This window comes from Drosophila erecta, unplaced genomic scaffold, assembly GCF_003286155.1.
Source record: "Drosophila erecta strain 14021-0224.00,06,07 unplaced genomic scaffold, DereRS2 tig00000021-arrow-pilon, whole genome shotgun sequence".
Taxonomy (NCBI): Eukaryota; Metazoa; Arthropoda; class Insecta; order Diptera; family Drosophilidae; genus Drosophila; species Drosophila erecta.
Genome location: NW_020825198.1, coordinates 2,283,227 through 2,297,169, shown reverse-complemented (window position 1 = coordinate 2,297,169; position 13,943 = coordinate 2,283,227). Strand labels below are relative to the sequence as shown.

At 50.2% G+C, this 13,943-nt stretch overlaps 2 protein-coding genes across 3 annotated transcripts; one reads left to right on the top strand and one right to left on the bottom strand.

The window, feature by feature from the left end:
• Nucleotides 1-692: 692 nt before the first annotated feature.
• Nucleotides 693-2,588, top strand: LOC6546482 (regulation of nuclear pre-mRNA domain-containing protein 1A). Its single transcript, XM_001971215.3, has 4 exons — nt 693-974; nt 1,033-1,724; nt 1,859-2,002; nt 2,266-2,588. The coding sequence occupies exons 1-4, from the start codon at nt 824-826 to the stop codon at nt 2,416-2,418; spliced, it is 1,140 nt and encodes a 379-aa protein (XP_001971251.1). The 5' UTR covers nt 693-823; the 3' UTR covers nt 2,419-2,588.
• Nucleotides 2,589-2,597: 9 nt separating this feature from the next.
• Nucleotides 2,598-8,378, bottom strand: LOC6546481 (intraflagellar transport protein 172 homolog). 2 transcript variants are annotated; one of them, XM_001971214.3, is made up of 5 exons: nt 8,236-8,378; nt 7,669-8,014; nt 7,328-7,614; nt 6,221-7,264; nt 2,598-6,162 (listed from the first exon to the last, which is right to left on the bottom strand). In XM_001971214.3, the coding sequence occupies exons 1-5, from the start codon at nt 8,272-8,274 to the stop codon at nt 2,614-2,616; spliced, it is 5,265 nt and encodes a 1,754-aa protein (XP_001971250.1). In that variant the 5' UTR covers nt 8,275-8,378; the 3' UTR covers nt 2,598-2,613. The 2 variants fall into 2 exon arrangements, with proteins under 2 accessions (XP_001971250.1, XP_026833165.1); XM_026977364.1 differs by having other exon boundaries at nt 7,328-8,014.
• Between the last annotated feature and the right edge of the window lie 5,565 nt (nt 8,379-13,943).

Genomic DNA, 13,943 nt, shown 5'->3' with positions numbered 1-13,943 from the left:
CACGGCGGACAGGTATCACAAATTACTCTTTTGCCGCGATAAGCGCTCGCCCCGATTCGATTCCGTGCGACTTAATTGCCCGCGGGAGCTGATATCTACACACGCGACCGACTCCAACCAACTGCTGCGACCAACTGAGCGCCCACCACACCTGTCGAGCCGATGGCACTCGGATTCCCGATGGCTGAGTGCTGAAAGTGGAGTGCTTATCAGTGTGAAAAGTGTTTGGCGGTGCTGGCGCTTGATTGATGACACAGCCGCAGGGCGCTTGCTTGTCAAGTGAAGTTATTAAAAACCTACTGTCGATTATTGCAATTTATTAAAACTGCTTAATTGGACTATTATTCCATGTGCCCGAAAATACAAATTCAAATTTGAATTCGGGCGCCTGGCACTGGCTCCATCTGGTGGGCAATGTTGTAAGTTAGGATTTGCAGCCCTGGAGTTCGGAATATACGGCAACACTGGTTTGTGGAAACAGCATTATTATTATTTTATATTATTAATATTATTATTATTATATTATTTTGGAAAATGCATTTAGAAGCCTGCTTTGCACGATACGAGAATAACACATCAAAAAATTGAACGAGCGAAATGCCGAAGAAACGCTGATTGCCCGAATAACTGATTTCCCGCCAAGGCGAGTGTGACCAGATATCGTAATTCTAATCAGCCGCCAATCTAGGCGTCTTTGGTATTTTGCTCAAAACGGCATACGCATTCCAAGCTGTTTATTTTTCGGAAACTTGAAAATATTGCAATCGTTCGACCGATTTGATAATAAGTAAGGAAAAGCGGCGAAGGCAAACCAGAAGCAGCCATGTCGGCCTTCACGGAGACGGCTCTCCTCAAGAAGCTGGCCGAGCTGAACAGCAGTCAGCAGAGCATCCAGACGTTATCCCTGTGGCTAATTCACCACCGCAAACACAGCGCAGCGATTGTGAAAACCTGGCAACGGGAGCTGGAGAACGGTGGGTATCCTGGCCATCCTGTGCAGCACACACCCTAATGCATCCCCTCCCCCAGCAGTGCCGGAGCCCAAGAAGCTGACCTTCATGTATCTGGCCAACGACGTGATCCAGAACAGCAAGAAGAAGGGTCCGGAGTACGGCAAGGAGTTCACCCATGTGCTGGGCAAGGTGTTCGCCCACATTGGCGAGAAGTGCAGCTCGGACAAGTTGCTGGGCAGCCTGGGACGGATCTTGAACATCTGGCTAGAGCGCGGCGTCTACGATCCCAAGGCCATTGCCGACTGGAGGTCCCGATTACACAAGGAGGCCGCTGGCAGCAGCACCAGCACCAGCAGTAATGGCAAGACCAATGGGGATAGTGAGAAGCCGGAGAAGGAGAAAGATCACGGCGGCAGCAGCAAGCCCGAGAAGTCCGAGCGCCGCGAGAAGCGCAAGCACGAGGATCGCCACTCCAAGTCCAAGCGCTCGCGCCATCACGTCCAAGACAGCAGCAGTAGCTCGAATACCGCTGCTCCGGCAGAGGAAGTCGTTTCTGTGGAACCGGAAAACGGCCACACGCCACCATACTTGCCTTTGGGGGAGCCCCCAGAGCCCGAGGAGCTCATCAAGGCCCTGACCAGCATCGAAAACTCCGCTTCTAGCGATGCCGTGGTGCGCGAGCGTATCGCCAAGCTGCCCCAGGAAATATCCGAGATAAGCTGCATCAGCAAGCTGGAGGATAAGGATAAGGCTAAGGCGCTGGCCGTACAGGTGGGCCACAAATGCATGTGTACTTATTTGTGGTCAAAATTAAAGCAATGGAGAAAGAGCGCCGTGCCAGTGTTTTGACCGCAAATGTTTTAAGCCTCATCGTGAATGGATACTATTAATCGTTTTCCTTTCAGGTGAACGAAGCTGTGGATCTGCTGAACGACTACAATGCTCGATTGGCGGCGGAGATGGAGGAGCGCGCCAAGCTGGCCACAATGCTGCGAGATTTTCAAGCGGAGCAGAAAGAACTTCTCTCCCAGGCTGAGCAACGCCTCGATGTACGTTCTTCATGGTCTAAGCACTGCATGCTCTTTGGGGTTGTTAGATAAAGATCATTTTCCAAAAGCTATGGGGTGTAGTTCGTCACAGAACACATTCAATTATGGCGCAAAACATTTGTTACCTAGTCTAGTCGCTTATGGGCTATCCGCATTTTGTATTAATATGTTATTTGCATTAAAAAAACCCGAATCTAATCTAGTGCATCCCCCTTTAATTACACGTGTTGAGCATCGTCGGCTAATTCTTTGTGTCTTTGCAGGAACACAAAAAGAAGCTGGCCAAGATGTTGGGCCTGCAGAAGGAGATCCACGACCACCTCTCCAACCTGCCCGACCTGAGCCAATTGCCTGATGTGACTGGCGGACTGGCGCCCCTGCCCTCCGCTGGCGATCTCTTCAACGCTCTGCATTGAAGGATACAGACCCTGAAACCTAAGGAGCCACTTTAAGTCAAGACTAGAGTTTATATATATATATTTGCAGTTGTCCCCCTACTCACACCGCGTCCACAAATCCCCTGACTGTAATCCAAGCACACCCGGATGACGATTTCAATATAGCATCTAATTGCAAGCAACTTACATTCTTGGACTTCTTCTTCTGTGCAGTTAGTGCATCACGTAGTTGGCTGCACCCTGCCACTTTTCGGTAAACGAAATGATGTCGGCAATGCCGCTGCCCGGTGACATCTTCAAGGCCACCGAGAACTTGCTCCACACGTCGCGGTTTACTTGGTTGCTCGACCCTTGAAAGGTCACCGGCTGACGGCCCCTCACGGGAAACCCACTCAGCAAGCAGGGCAGATCATTGGGCCCCAAACTTGACTCGTACAAGCCGCGATCATCGGTGGGCAGCTGCTGGTCCACTTGTTGGTCCATGCTGATGGCGAGAACCCATTCGCGCACCTCCTCGTGAAGGCTGGGATCATTCTTCAGGTGAATGTCCTCCGGCAAGGGCACGGAACTGGGAAAATCGGTGCTAGCCAGGTCGGAATGGTCCACCAACTGACCGGAACCCTCTTCAATGGCCTCGCACACGTCCAGATAATGGTTGAGCATCACAAAGGCCTCGGCTTCGCGACCTGCCTGGCGGAGATCCATCCCAGCTTCGTAGAAACCCTTGTCCACCGGCAGCAGATCCGTGTGGCGAAGCAGAGCCAAGGATAAGCGCAGAGCCACCGGCTGAAGCGCCTGCACCTCCTTGCATGCGGCTCTCGTAGCGTAATAGTGGGCTATTAACAGGAACTGCTCCATGCTGGCTGTAAATTTGGATTGGGACTGCTCGGGAGTTGCCTTAAGGGACTGCAGCAGGCGGGAGAGGAAGTCCCTCAAGTGGCGCCATGTGGTGCCTCGCTCCGTTTGCTCCTCCCTCAGGGCCAAGCAGTCCAGGGCGATCCTGGTGTAGATATTAAAGTGGGCTTCGATCGGAGGAGCTCCGTAGCTCAAGTAGAGTCCCAAGGCCGTGCTGCAGTTGCCTTCCCTAATGAGCTGGGCTGCATAGACGGCCACATACTTCTGCAGCAGGGCGGGATTCAGCCCCTTGGCCTTCTCCAAGCAGCGCTGCCACTGACCCTGCTCCGCCAGGAGATCCAGGGCGGAGACTATGTCAATGTCCGCCAGTTGCTCAATGTTCCCCTCGTGCTTCAGACTGGCTTTTTGCTGCTGCTCCACATAGGCCAGCAGTTGCAGATCTGGATCGATTTCCTTGGCCAGCCGACGAGCCTTGCTCCATTGTTCCGTCTTGATGAACACGTCCACCGCCTGCTTGGGCATATCCGCCGCCAAGTAAAGCTGTGCTGCGGGTCCTATCTGCTTTATGGCAAGTAATCGCGGTCCCAGCGATTGGGCCAACTCCTGGGCATCCTGACCCTCCAAAAACTGATTGCAAATCTCAGCGGCTCGTAGCAGAGCTCTCTCCAATGTGGACGCATCCTCGGCATTGGAGGAATCTATCTGCATGAGGCACTCGGCCGCCTTGCGAAACTGCTCCTTCTTAGCAAACTCTGCTGCCTTTTGCAGATAGCCCCGCGAAATGGAGGCGGCATCCTCGCCAGCTTGTGCCTGCGCCTGGCCCCTCTGGAGCTGCGCTTGAAGACGCCTCAGGTCGTTGAGTGCCGACGGATAGTGCTCCTCGGCGATGCGCAGGGCATCTTCGTAGAGGGATTCCTGCTTGTAGTGCTCTATAATCAAGTCCGGACGATGGGCTCGCAAGAGGAGAGCTTCATAGTCCTTGTAGTTACTGGTTTCCAGGGCAGCCGACGCTTGTCCTATTAGAACTTCTCCCACCGCCTCGGGGAGATGGGACTCAGCCACATTTAGGGCCGCCTGCCAGTCGCCTGCATGTTGGTACATCAGAATGGCCTCCCTGGGCTTATTGGCCTTCAAGAATTCTGCCTCCGCCGCCTCGAACTTGCCCTCATCCTCCAACGACATGGCGATCTTCAGGTGCACCTCATCCGTGGGCTTCCCAGCAAATTTGCACAGCTCCATTGCGAATTCGAATTGTCCGGAATCGCAGGCGAATCCCACTGCTGTATCCAGCAGGCCCAGTTTGCTCAGCAATCTGACTGCACCCTCTGTGGGCATGGACTTGGCCCACATGTAGGCCACCTGCTGGCTGGCTCCCTCGGTGCCCTTCTGCTTGGCCACCCTGTAGCCATCCTCCCAGCGCCCCGAGGAGCAGTACATGTGCACGGCGGACTTCCAGTCCCCGGAGGCTACGAAGTGCATCTCGGCGTTCTTCAGCTTACCACGGGACTCCAGTTGGCGAGCCAAATGCAAGTGGGTGCTATCCAGCAGATCCTTGTGATAACGCTCTACCAAGCGGATCATGGAGTCGTACAACTCCCTCCGCTTGTACATAGCTATGGCCAGGTCGGGTTCGTTGACCGCTATCAGGACCTTCTCGGCATCCCTATACTTCCCCTGCTCCTCCAGCGTTCCAGCAAGCTGAACGAAGAGCTCACGAACTTGCTCCGCCTTCAGGTATTTCTCACCAATCACATAGGCCCTCTCCCATTTGCCATGCCGGTTGAGTAGCTCTATGGCATCCTTGTGCAGATTGGCCCGCACCAACATATCCTCTGCGCCATCTAGATCTCCTGCGAAGGCCAGATGCTTGGCTAGATCCACGGCATATCGCTGTATAAGCTCCGGCTCGTCCAGGACCTTGGCTATCTGAACTGCCTTGCGCCATTGCTTGGCGCCCACAGCGGCTTCCAAGGCCTTTTGGGTGGCTCCCGCTTCGATGTAGTGGTTGATTGAGGCATCCAGTTGCTTGCGGCTCACCAGCCAGTCGCCCCACTCCTCCTCCAGCGTCGTTACCTCCTGCGGGGCCACCACTCGTCCTATTTCCAATGCTCTGGCATATGCTCCGCCCTTTCTGTAAAGAGCTAGCGCTGCCTCGGGCCGGGATAGCCGATGGGCTATGTCTCCAGCCAGTTCGTAGAGCTCGGAGCGAACCAGTCCCTCAGTTACCTGCAGCATTACTTGCTCATCCTGCAGGATGTGGGGTGTCTTTAGGGCCAAACGAGCAGCCCTTGCCGGTTTGTTGGCCTTCAGGAACAGGGCCATCGCCTGCTCGAGATCACCCTGCTCCTCGAGCACCTGACCAGCCTTCTCCTGCTGCTCGCTGCTCATCAAGTAGTCCATGTGCTGTTGCTTCAACTCGGAGATCCTGTTATATCCACGCCTCTCCGCCAGCGCCACTGCCTCATCCCACATGCCCAGCTGCTGGTACATCTTCAGAGCTGACTCGATGTCACCCTGCTCCAGATATATCCGCTCAGCAGTGCGCAAGTCCGATCCGAGTAGAGCCAGCTTGGCGCGAACTTCGGGGCAGAGGATGCCAGGGGAGCCGGAGGACTCCTCGAACTCATCCGCCTGCTGGATCATTCCAGCTAAGTAGTACGCTTTGGATACGTTACCTAAGGCAGCATAGCAACGCTGGGCTACGCGGAGGTTTCCATCTTCCAAGGAGATTAAGGCCAGATTGTGCCACATGGCCTTTGCGGCCGGCTTGTCACCCAGGGACTCCAGGAAGTGCACGGCTCTTCCGAAATCACTGTCATTTACCGCGGTGCCAAACTCCACTAGCCCTTCATCCAATTGGTAGTTGTGCTCGCTGGGCCCGTCCTGGGAGCGAACCACTGTGCGTCCCTGTGGAAGTTAAAAGGATATATCAAAGGCCGGGAACTATATACAGCACTATACATACATTTTCACGGAGCACCTCGATGGCTTCACCTCGCACGCTCTGCATGGTCACATGCTCCGGAAGATCAATGTTGTACCAGATGGCCAGGTTGGAGTTGCTCTGGGCCACCACCACATCGCTCTGGGGGACCCACTGGACAAAGGATATATTGCTGAGCAAAGTCTGCTTCTTGCCAGTGTAGTTATCCACTAGGATCAACCGCAGTTTCTTATCGCGGAACAGGAGCTTATGGGCAGTCTCACTTAGTTCCAGCCAGTCGATCTTGGTCTCATGACTAATCTGACCACTGGTCATTCTACTAACCAGATCCACCACACATATGGTCTTCGCATCCAAGAGGAAAGCGAGTTTCTTGTTTTCCTTTGCATTTCCTCGCTCATTCAGACGCACGGAGATCACGTGGGGATTCACGAATTCCGTGCGTACAGATCCCAGGATGGAGTTCTCACCGTATTCCACCAAGCTCAGTTCGCCCACATTGAAGATCAGGCAAACAGTGGGGTTCTCGAAGTAGAAACGTTCATGGTGACCGGAGGCAGTCCAGGGAACTTCGCTGCTCAAATTTCTGGTCAAATCACATAGGATAAGGGACTCCTCCGTTCGGGCCACCAGGTAATTATCCCGGCCCATAATCCTAACGTCATCGATCTCCAGACCCAGATGCGATTCAATAGTGAGGGCTTGCGAGGGCTCAGTCAAGGATCTGACCAACAGTTGACTCGGCGCCACGAAGATCAGCTCGAACTTGTCCTGCCACACGGTGCGTCGAAGTACGGACTCAAAGAGGAGCACAGCTCCACTCACGGATCCCAGGGCGAGGCGGGCTCCATCTCTGCGCCAGAGGAGACTGCTCAGCGTGTACAAGCAGTCCACCTCCTTGCTGGCACTCTCGCTCCAGGCTCCTTGTCGAGGACTCCACGCAAAGATGCGTATTCTGTCAAAGCTGCCGAAGGCCACTGCCTGTCCATTCGGACTACTGGCGGCCACCGTGAACTCCCGTTCGCCTTCCGTCCGGGAATGATCAAAGGTGCGTAGTTGACGACCCTGAAAGTGGGGAATCACGGAAGTTCAAGAAATCTCCAGGGGACTATATCGTTGTGCACATACCATACTATCATAGAACACTATTCTCTGATCGCAGCCGCCGGCACAGAATCCACCCTGTGGCCAGGCTAAAGCAAACGGCGGAACTGGATGTTGCACTACTCTGCCCAGTGGCTCCGTGGCCTCATCCGTCATGAAGTAGCGTATGATGGTGCCATCGTTGTGGCCGCTCAGGAAGCCAGTTCCCTTGGTATTGGCCGCCAAGGAAATGCAGATGCTATCACCGCCGTAGAGACTTTGCGATTTGTTGCTCTTGCTGTGAAGGGCACGCACTTTGCCGTCCTCTAATCCTGTTGCAAGTACTTGATGAAATAAATTCATTGAATTCAGCAAAAGAGGTGTACCTGCTATAATGGATCCCGAAGTAAGCCAAATCAGAGCAGTCACTGCACTGGCCTGCGGGAACTTGTTGCATATCACCTTCTTGTCATTCCAGGATTCCCCCAACTTGTACACGTAGACGATGCTGTCGCTCTGGCCAACTGCCAGTTTGGTGGAGTCCGGACTGAAGGCCAGTCCCCGTATGACATAGGAGTTCTTTCCATTCGCGGGGTTCGCTGGCTTGGTGCTGAACTTATCGCGTCTTTCGCCTGCATCATCATACAGTAGAATATGACGATCCGCGGTGGCTATGGCCAACTTCTGCTGATTGGGGGACCAGGCTAGTCCCGCAATTCGTTGGATTTGCTCCTGGAAATAAGAGCAGTTTTAACTATTATTTATCCTATATTTATTAGTTATCCTATACGATTTTCAAAGGTTTCATACATTGATGAAAGTGGCACACATATAACTTGCAATACGTAATTACTTCGTGTACACGAATATCCGATGACATTTGCAAATTTGGAAATAAATAATACTTTGAACTTTTTCAACTTCACTTTCAACTTTTTCGTCAACTTGATTACCTGGCCCTCCAGCAAAGTTCGCAGATACTTCAACTGCATTTCAGCAAGTTTTTACCTCTGCTTTCTAGTACTTCTCCTGAAATATGAAATCGAACACAAAATTGTTAATTTTCCGACGCAGTATGTGCCGTTGTTGTGGTCGGAGTCCGTTGTTGTGGCAACCGGGAGCCCGGCAACCTCCCCTGCCACCCACTTCCATTTCCACTTCCACCCCTTTGTGGTGTCGTGTGCTGTGGTGTTGTCTATTTTCTTGGCGCTTCCGCTTTGCGCTGCCATTCTAAATAAATGGCCTTTGTTTTGAGATGCAGCAGGTGCCGGGGCTGCCACAGGATGGGCCAGGATGTGGCTCTGCGGCGCTGCTGGGGGTGGGTGGGCGTCCCACCCGCAGGCACAAAGCTGTTGCTTGCTCTGCAGACAGCGCCGTCCTCTGTGCGTTGTCCTAGTCCTTTCAGCGAGCAGCGGAGAGTCCTCTGTCCACGGCGCATGCGCTGCGGAGAGAGCGAGTCGCAGGTGAGAGGCCAATTCATACAGGTGTGCTGTGTGACGAGGGCGCATGACCTTGGGGGTGGGTTTGGGGGTAGGCGAAGTCCTGACTGGTCTAAAAAAGCCCTCTATCGGATTTCTGGCCCATCATTTAAGATTGCCATAAGGTATAACAGTCTTATAGGAAAACCCCTCTGTTCTATAATTATGGTTTAGAATGTATCCTTACTCTTATAGCTATATAAAAAGTATGCACATATATTTCAGATATATTTATTATTATAAATATTTTACTCATTTTTTTTTCTGTCATACTCGTTTAGCAACATTTTGAGGGCACCATTTCTAGCGTTTCAGCTAAAGGTTGCGCATATCCTTGCTGGACTAACTGCTTGCTTGTGAAAGCACCTCTTGCATGAACAGCTTAACATACTGACTGCTTACTTTTACTCCTTTGCAGTAAACTGCTTTTATTTGTACGCTACACTGCTTTCGCCCCTTTTTGAAGACAATTTTCGGAGTGCTATATGAACTTCACCACCATTTCCCCAGCAGGATTCTCAGCGAAGCTAATCCTCTCCCAGTGCTCTCTGCTCGCTCTCGCTCTCTTCGGCCTCACTCGGATTTCGTCCTGTCGGCAGCTCTCGTGTATCTCTCGTTTCTCGGCCAACGTCGTTCGCCTTGGCCAAGTCAAAAGGACTTACGGCGGCAGCTGGATAAGGCGGCTGCTGATTATTTTATTCAATGGCGGAGGCCAAGTCAGCGCCAACGTGGCTAATGTATGGCCCAACGCATTGTGGCAGGTCAAAGCGGGCAATTCAGTCTGGTTTCTGCTGCTGGTTCCAGTCGGTCCTTTGGTCCTTTGGTTCTTTGGTCCTTCGGTTCTTTTAGGCCATCCTTTGGCCTTTTCCCGGGCAGCTCAGCCACTCTGCTTTGTGGCAGTGCCTGGTTGGCATGCCTTTAATGAGTTTCATTAATTAAAGCTACTTTGTTGGCACTGCTCGCTCCTTCCGCCCCGTGATCTATGTGTGAGTGCGTGGGTGTGTGAGTGTGCATGAGTAAACATGCAACATGAATTTTGTCCTTGACTTTTAATGGGTTTATGACAAAAGCGCTGCCACCACCCCCACAGAAAAACCCCCTGGAAACGTAGCTAATGTGCAGGGCGTTCTCAGATGTGTCCCTACACAAGGATATGTATTTGTTTACATATATACACACATACACATGTGGGGGAGTGACTGTGCGTGAGTGTGGGTAAAAGAGTTGTTAAAGCGGACGTCTGCCGGAAGCTCTTGTGGGTGCCATTTTGGTTCATGTTCCATGCGACGCACGCCATTTTTATCTCCTTCCTTTTGCCCTGCCCTAAACCATTCGCCAGACTTTTGTCTCTAGATCCTGGCAGCTTCCTTTGGCTCGCTTGTCATTGTTTCCACGGCTATCCCTTTTTACTTTTTCCCTTTGATATTGGTCCTGTGGCCAAGGCCGGTGGCGTTTTGGCTGCCACTGCAGTTTTAGCCATTCTGGCCATCTTAGCCGCATCCACATCCGTTTCACGATGCCGTCTTTCGCTTTCGGGCCCGGCTTAATTTGTCGACTTACAATTTTTATCTCCTCGAGCAGGCGAAATGCGCTCAAGATGCTATCAATTAGGAAGACGCCACTCGGGATGAAGCCCCTGGCTTTTCTTTAACCCATTTGAAATTGAAAATTGTTGGATAATTGTTAGCCTTTGGAGTCGTGCATTTCTTAAATGCACAGCACAATATAATAAATACTGTCAGCTCAAACAATGTTGTTGGATAGTTTGAAATATAGTAAAAAACTTATTTGGTACGTTGGTATATAGGCTAATTTCTCTGTATCTAAGCTTTCTGATTTAAGAAATCCATGTGGCATTCGCACCAGTTTTATGTGGCTTTAAGCACTGCTGACCGAAATGGGTTCAGCCAACTTTGGCAGCCGCAAGAGCTGCGCTAATTCAGCTTTAAGGCAACAATCTGGTTAAAAGTCCACAGCCGCAACTCAAATCTGGGCATTAGTGGCTCGCGTACTTTTTCGCAGCGCCAGGCGAAAGCGAAAACCGAAACTTTTCCTCAACTTTGGGTCAAACCCACACACTCACGGAAAAGCCAGTCTCCCTGGGATTTCCCAGACCGTGCGTAGAAAGTGCAACTGCAACAAACTCGAAAAGTGCGGCAGGAAGTGCGCGAAATCACAACAGAACAGCGGAACAGCGTCAGCCGAGTGCAACTTCGAGTGGCAACGGGGCAAGTGCTATGCATAATGAATAACATTTTCAAATTAGTTTCCGGTCAGCGAAGATTTTTACGTAGCCTTTCGAGCGAATGAAGGAAAGTCCATGGGGTGCTTTCACCGAAAACAAAAGAAAGCGAGCATTAAAATAAAGGAAAGCGCAGTTCGTGGGAGTTTAATGACGTTTAATTTAAGCCACGAAATGGGATCAGTTTTGCTAGTTCCCTAAAATGTACATTGAACTACAATGTATTTGATTAGTGCCGACATACTCGTAAGGCAGAATAGATAATAGTCCCCCTGAATACCGAAACTCCAATCTACTTCCATCAAATGCCATTTTAACGTAGGACCCCTCCTCCTGGCTGAAATTATAGTCCCCTGTCAGGATATAATTATATGCTGCTAACGTGCAATCAAAGCGATTGCCATAACAATAATAGCAGCGACCGGAATGGAGGAGCTGAGTGAGGAGCCTAGGTCAATCATTTAATAAGCCCCCATGGAGAATGTGTATGGATGGGGACGGAGGTGGCCCGGTGTAAGCAAGCAGAACGTAAAAACAGAAAAAGGAGAGGCATAATAATGTACATAAATGTCTACATCTGGCCATTATAATGGGGAATAGCAACGGGGCCCTGAACTGGAAACGTTCTGCCGGCATAATGAAATCAAAATATGCTTCTGCCCACGTCTGCTTTCCGGCCTTGGCAGTACAGGACAGTACAGTACAGTACAGTATAGTACAGTACGGTATGTATGTGTATGGAAACAATTTGCGTTAAAAATTGGCACAACAATCGCAAAATAATCACCTTGGAGAGCTGGAGATTTGTGTGCCGGGGAGTTGGAGCTCGACTGACTGACTAGTTTGCCTAGTTTCACTTGGCCAACTACCTGCTCCCTGCCTTTTCCACAAGTTCGAATCCCCAACTGACCAGACAAGCCTGTTAAAAGTATTAAATCGGGGGCCACAGTGCAGCCAGCCAACTGCATCCCCAACGCATCCATTCAATCGAAAAAATGAAGCACTCGTTGTGATAGCTCACGGGCGTCATTTGCGAGACTCTCGAGCACTTTCAGCCAAATGAAATGTGGCACAATGAACTTGGCCGGCCAAGTCCTTTGGCCTTTTTGGCTCCCGGCTCAAGTCATAATTTTCCAGATGCGGAAGATAGATAGCTGGCCAAAAAGCAAAGCGTTTGTACTCGTATTTTGCCTTATCTGTGGATGAGCCGAAAATTTTCACGAGTCACATGTATCCTGGGGCAAGAGGCAAAAGTTTTGCCAATTAGGTGATTAGAAATTGACCCCGGGGATATCTTCTAGTTGTATTTTGGCCTGGCAATTAACGCCGAAATTAGAACACTCGGAATCATTGATGTAGTCAATTCGATTGCTGTAAAAACATTTCTCGATATTTGTATCCGCATCGTGGTCTATTTTGCAGGTCGCATAAAACCAAATCAAAGTCAAAGTCTGCATAAATTAGGGGACCCTACTAAATGGCTGTAAATGGCAAGAAACCCTTTGGGCAAAATATGGAATGCACAGGCAGAAAATTATTTCTGAGAAAGTATTAAAGGAGTTTTTTTTGGTACTGATGTTATTAACATTTGTTATTTGCAAAGCCTACATTTTGTTATCCCCCAAGCAAAACTGTATATTCCCTTCTAGTTAAACACAAACTTTAGAGTGCAAATAGTGGCCAGGGAGTAGGTTGACATGGATTGGAACATAAAACATATATTGAAAGTTTGCGCTGTGCACACACACACCATGCGCGACTCTAGTGTTTGGGGCTTTTATTGTCGAACTGGCGATTCTGCTCTGCTGCTTTTGGCCAAACAGTGGGCCAGTGTAAGCGCTATTAGCCAAAAGGCCTGCCAAATAAATGCGAAACATTTGTACCAACACATGGGCATGTTTTATGTCGCAATGTCAGCATGAGCACTTTGCGTTTCATATTTGCCAGGCCACTGAGCATATACCACACACCACACACACAATATACACAGCCACATCGAGAGAGAAAAAGATTCCTGGGCGTTACATTCGAGTTTCGTTGCCGTTTTCTTTATGCAAATTAGCCTTCAGTCAGTTGGATTTTTTCCACGTCTTGCCGCTGCCACTGTTGCTCTTTGCATAAATTTTAAATTTCCTTCTTTTTGCCTGGCTTCTCGGCTCGTATTTATTTGGAAGCATACTTTTATGGGCGCTGGCTGTGACAAGTCCTGATACGTCTGGCCCTGTCTCAGGCTTATTTATGCACTAACATTAAGAATTATTAACTTTGATAACTTATTGCACTACGACCTCGTCTGTGTCGCCGCCTCCGCCGCCCCGATTTCTTTTCATTTTGATTCCGTACATGTGCGGAAATTTTATGTGACACTTGAGAGATTTATGTTTGGGGCCAAAAACCGAAACTGAATCTGGCGGACACTTGGGGGCGTGGCATTCCGCATTGTTCAGTTTCAAAAGTGCCGCCGGAAAAATGCCAAACACGTGCGACGATCAACCTCTAAAGTCCTTGAAGAGGCGGACTGGCCACCACTGGGCCATATTAATCATACGCACCGTTGGCCCAACACTGCACAAGGGCGTTAATTAATTCGGCGCTCTATCTAAAATATGCGACGTTTGATTCGAGTGTCAGCGCAGCAAACAAAACTTGGCAATGAAATGGAACGAAATTAATTTCTAGATTTGTTTGCCTCGTCATCAGTCTGTCTGTCGGCTCTTTGACATTTATTCGCACAAAAAAAAACCTTGGCGACAGGCGAACATTGTTGAACAAGTTTACAAGGCTTCCAATTTAAGCCAATTTGCAGTCTGAAATTAGTTTTGCGTGCTGGTTATTAATTAATCCCGGGAACAATCAATCTAAATCGCCTGACAGCGCATGCCATAAATTAAATGTCCGACTATATGTTGGATTTTCAGGGAATCCATTTCGCGCCAACTTC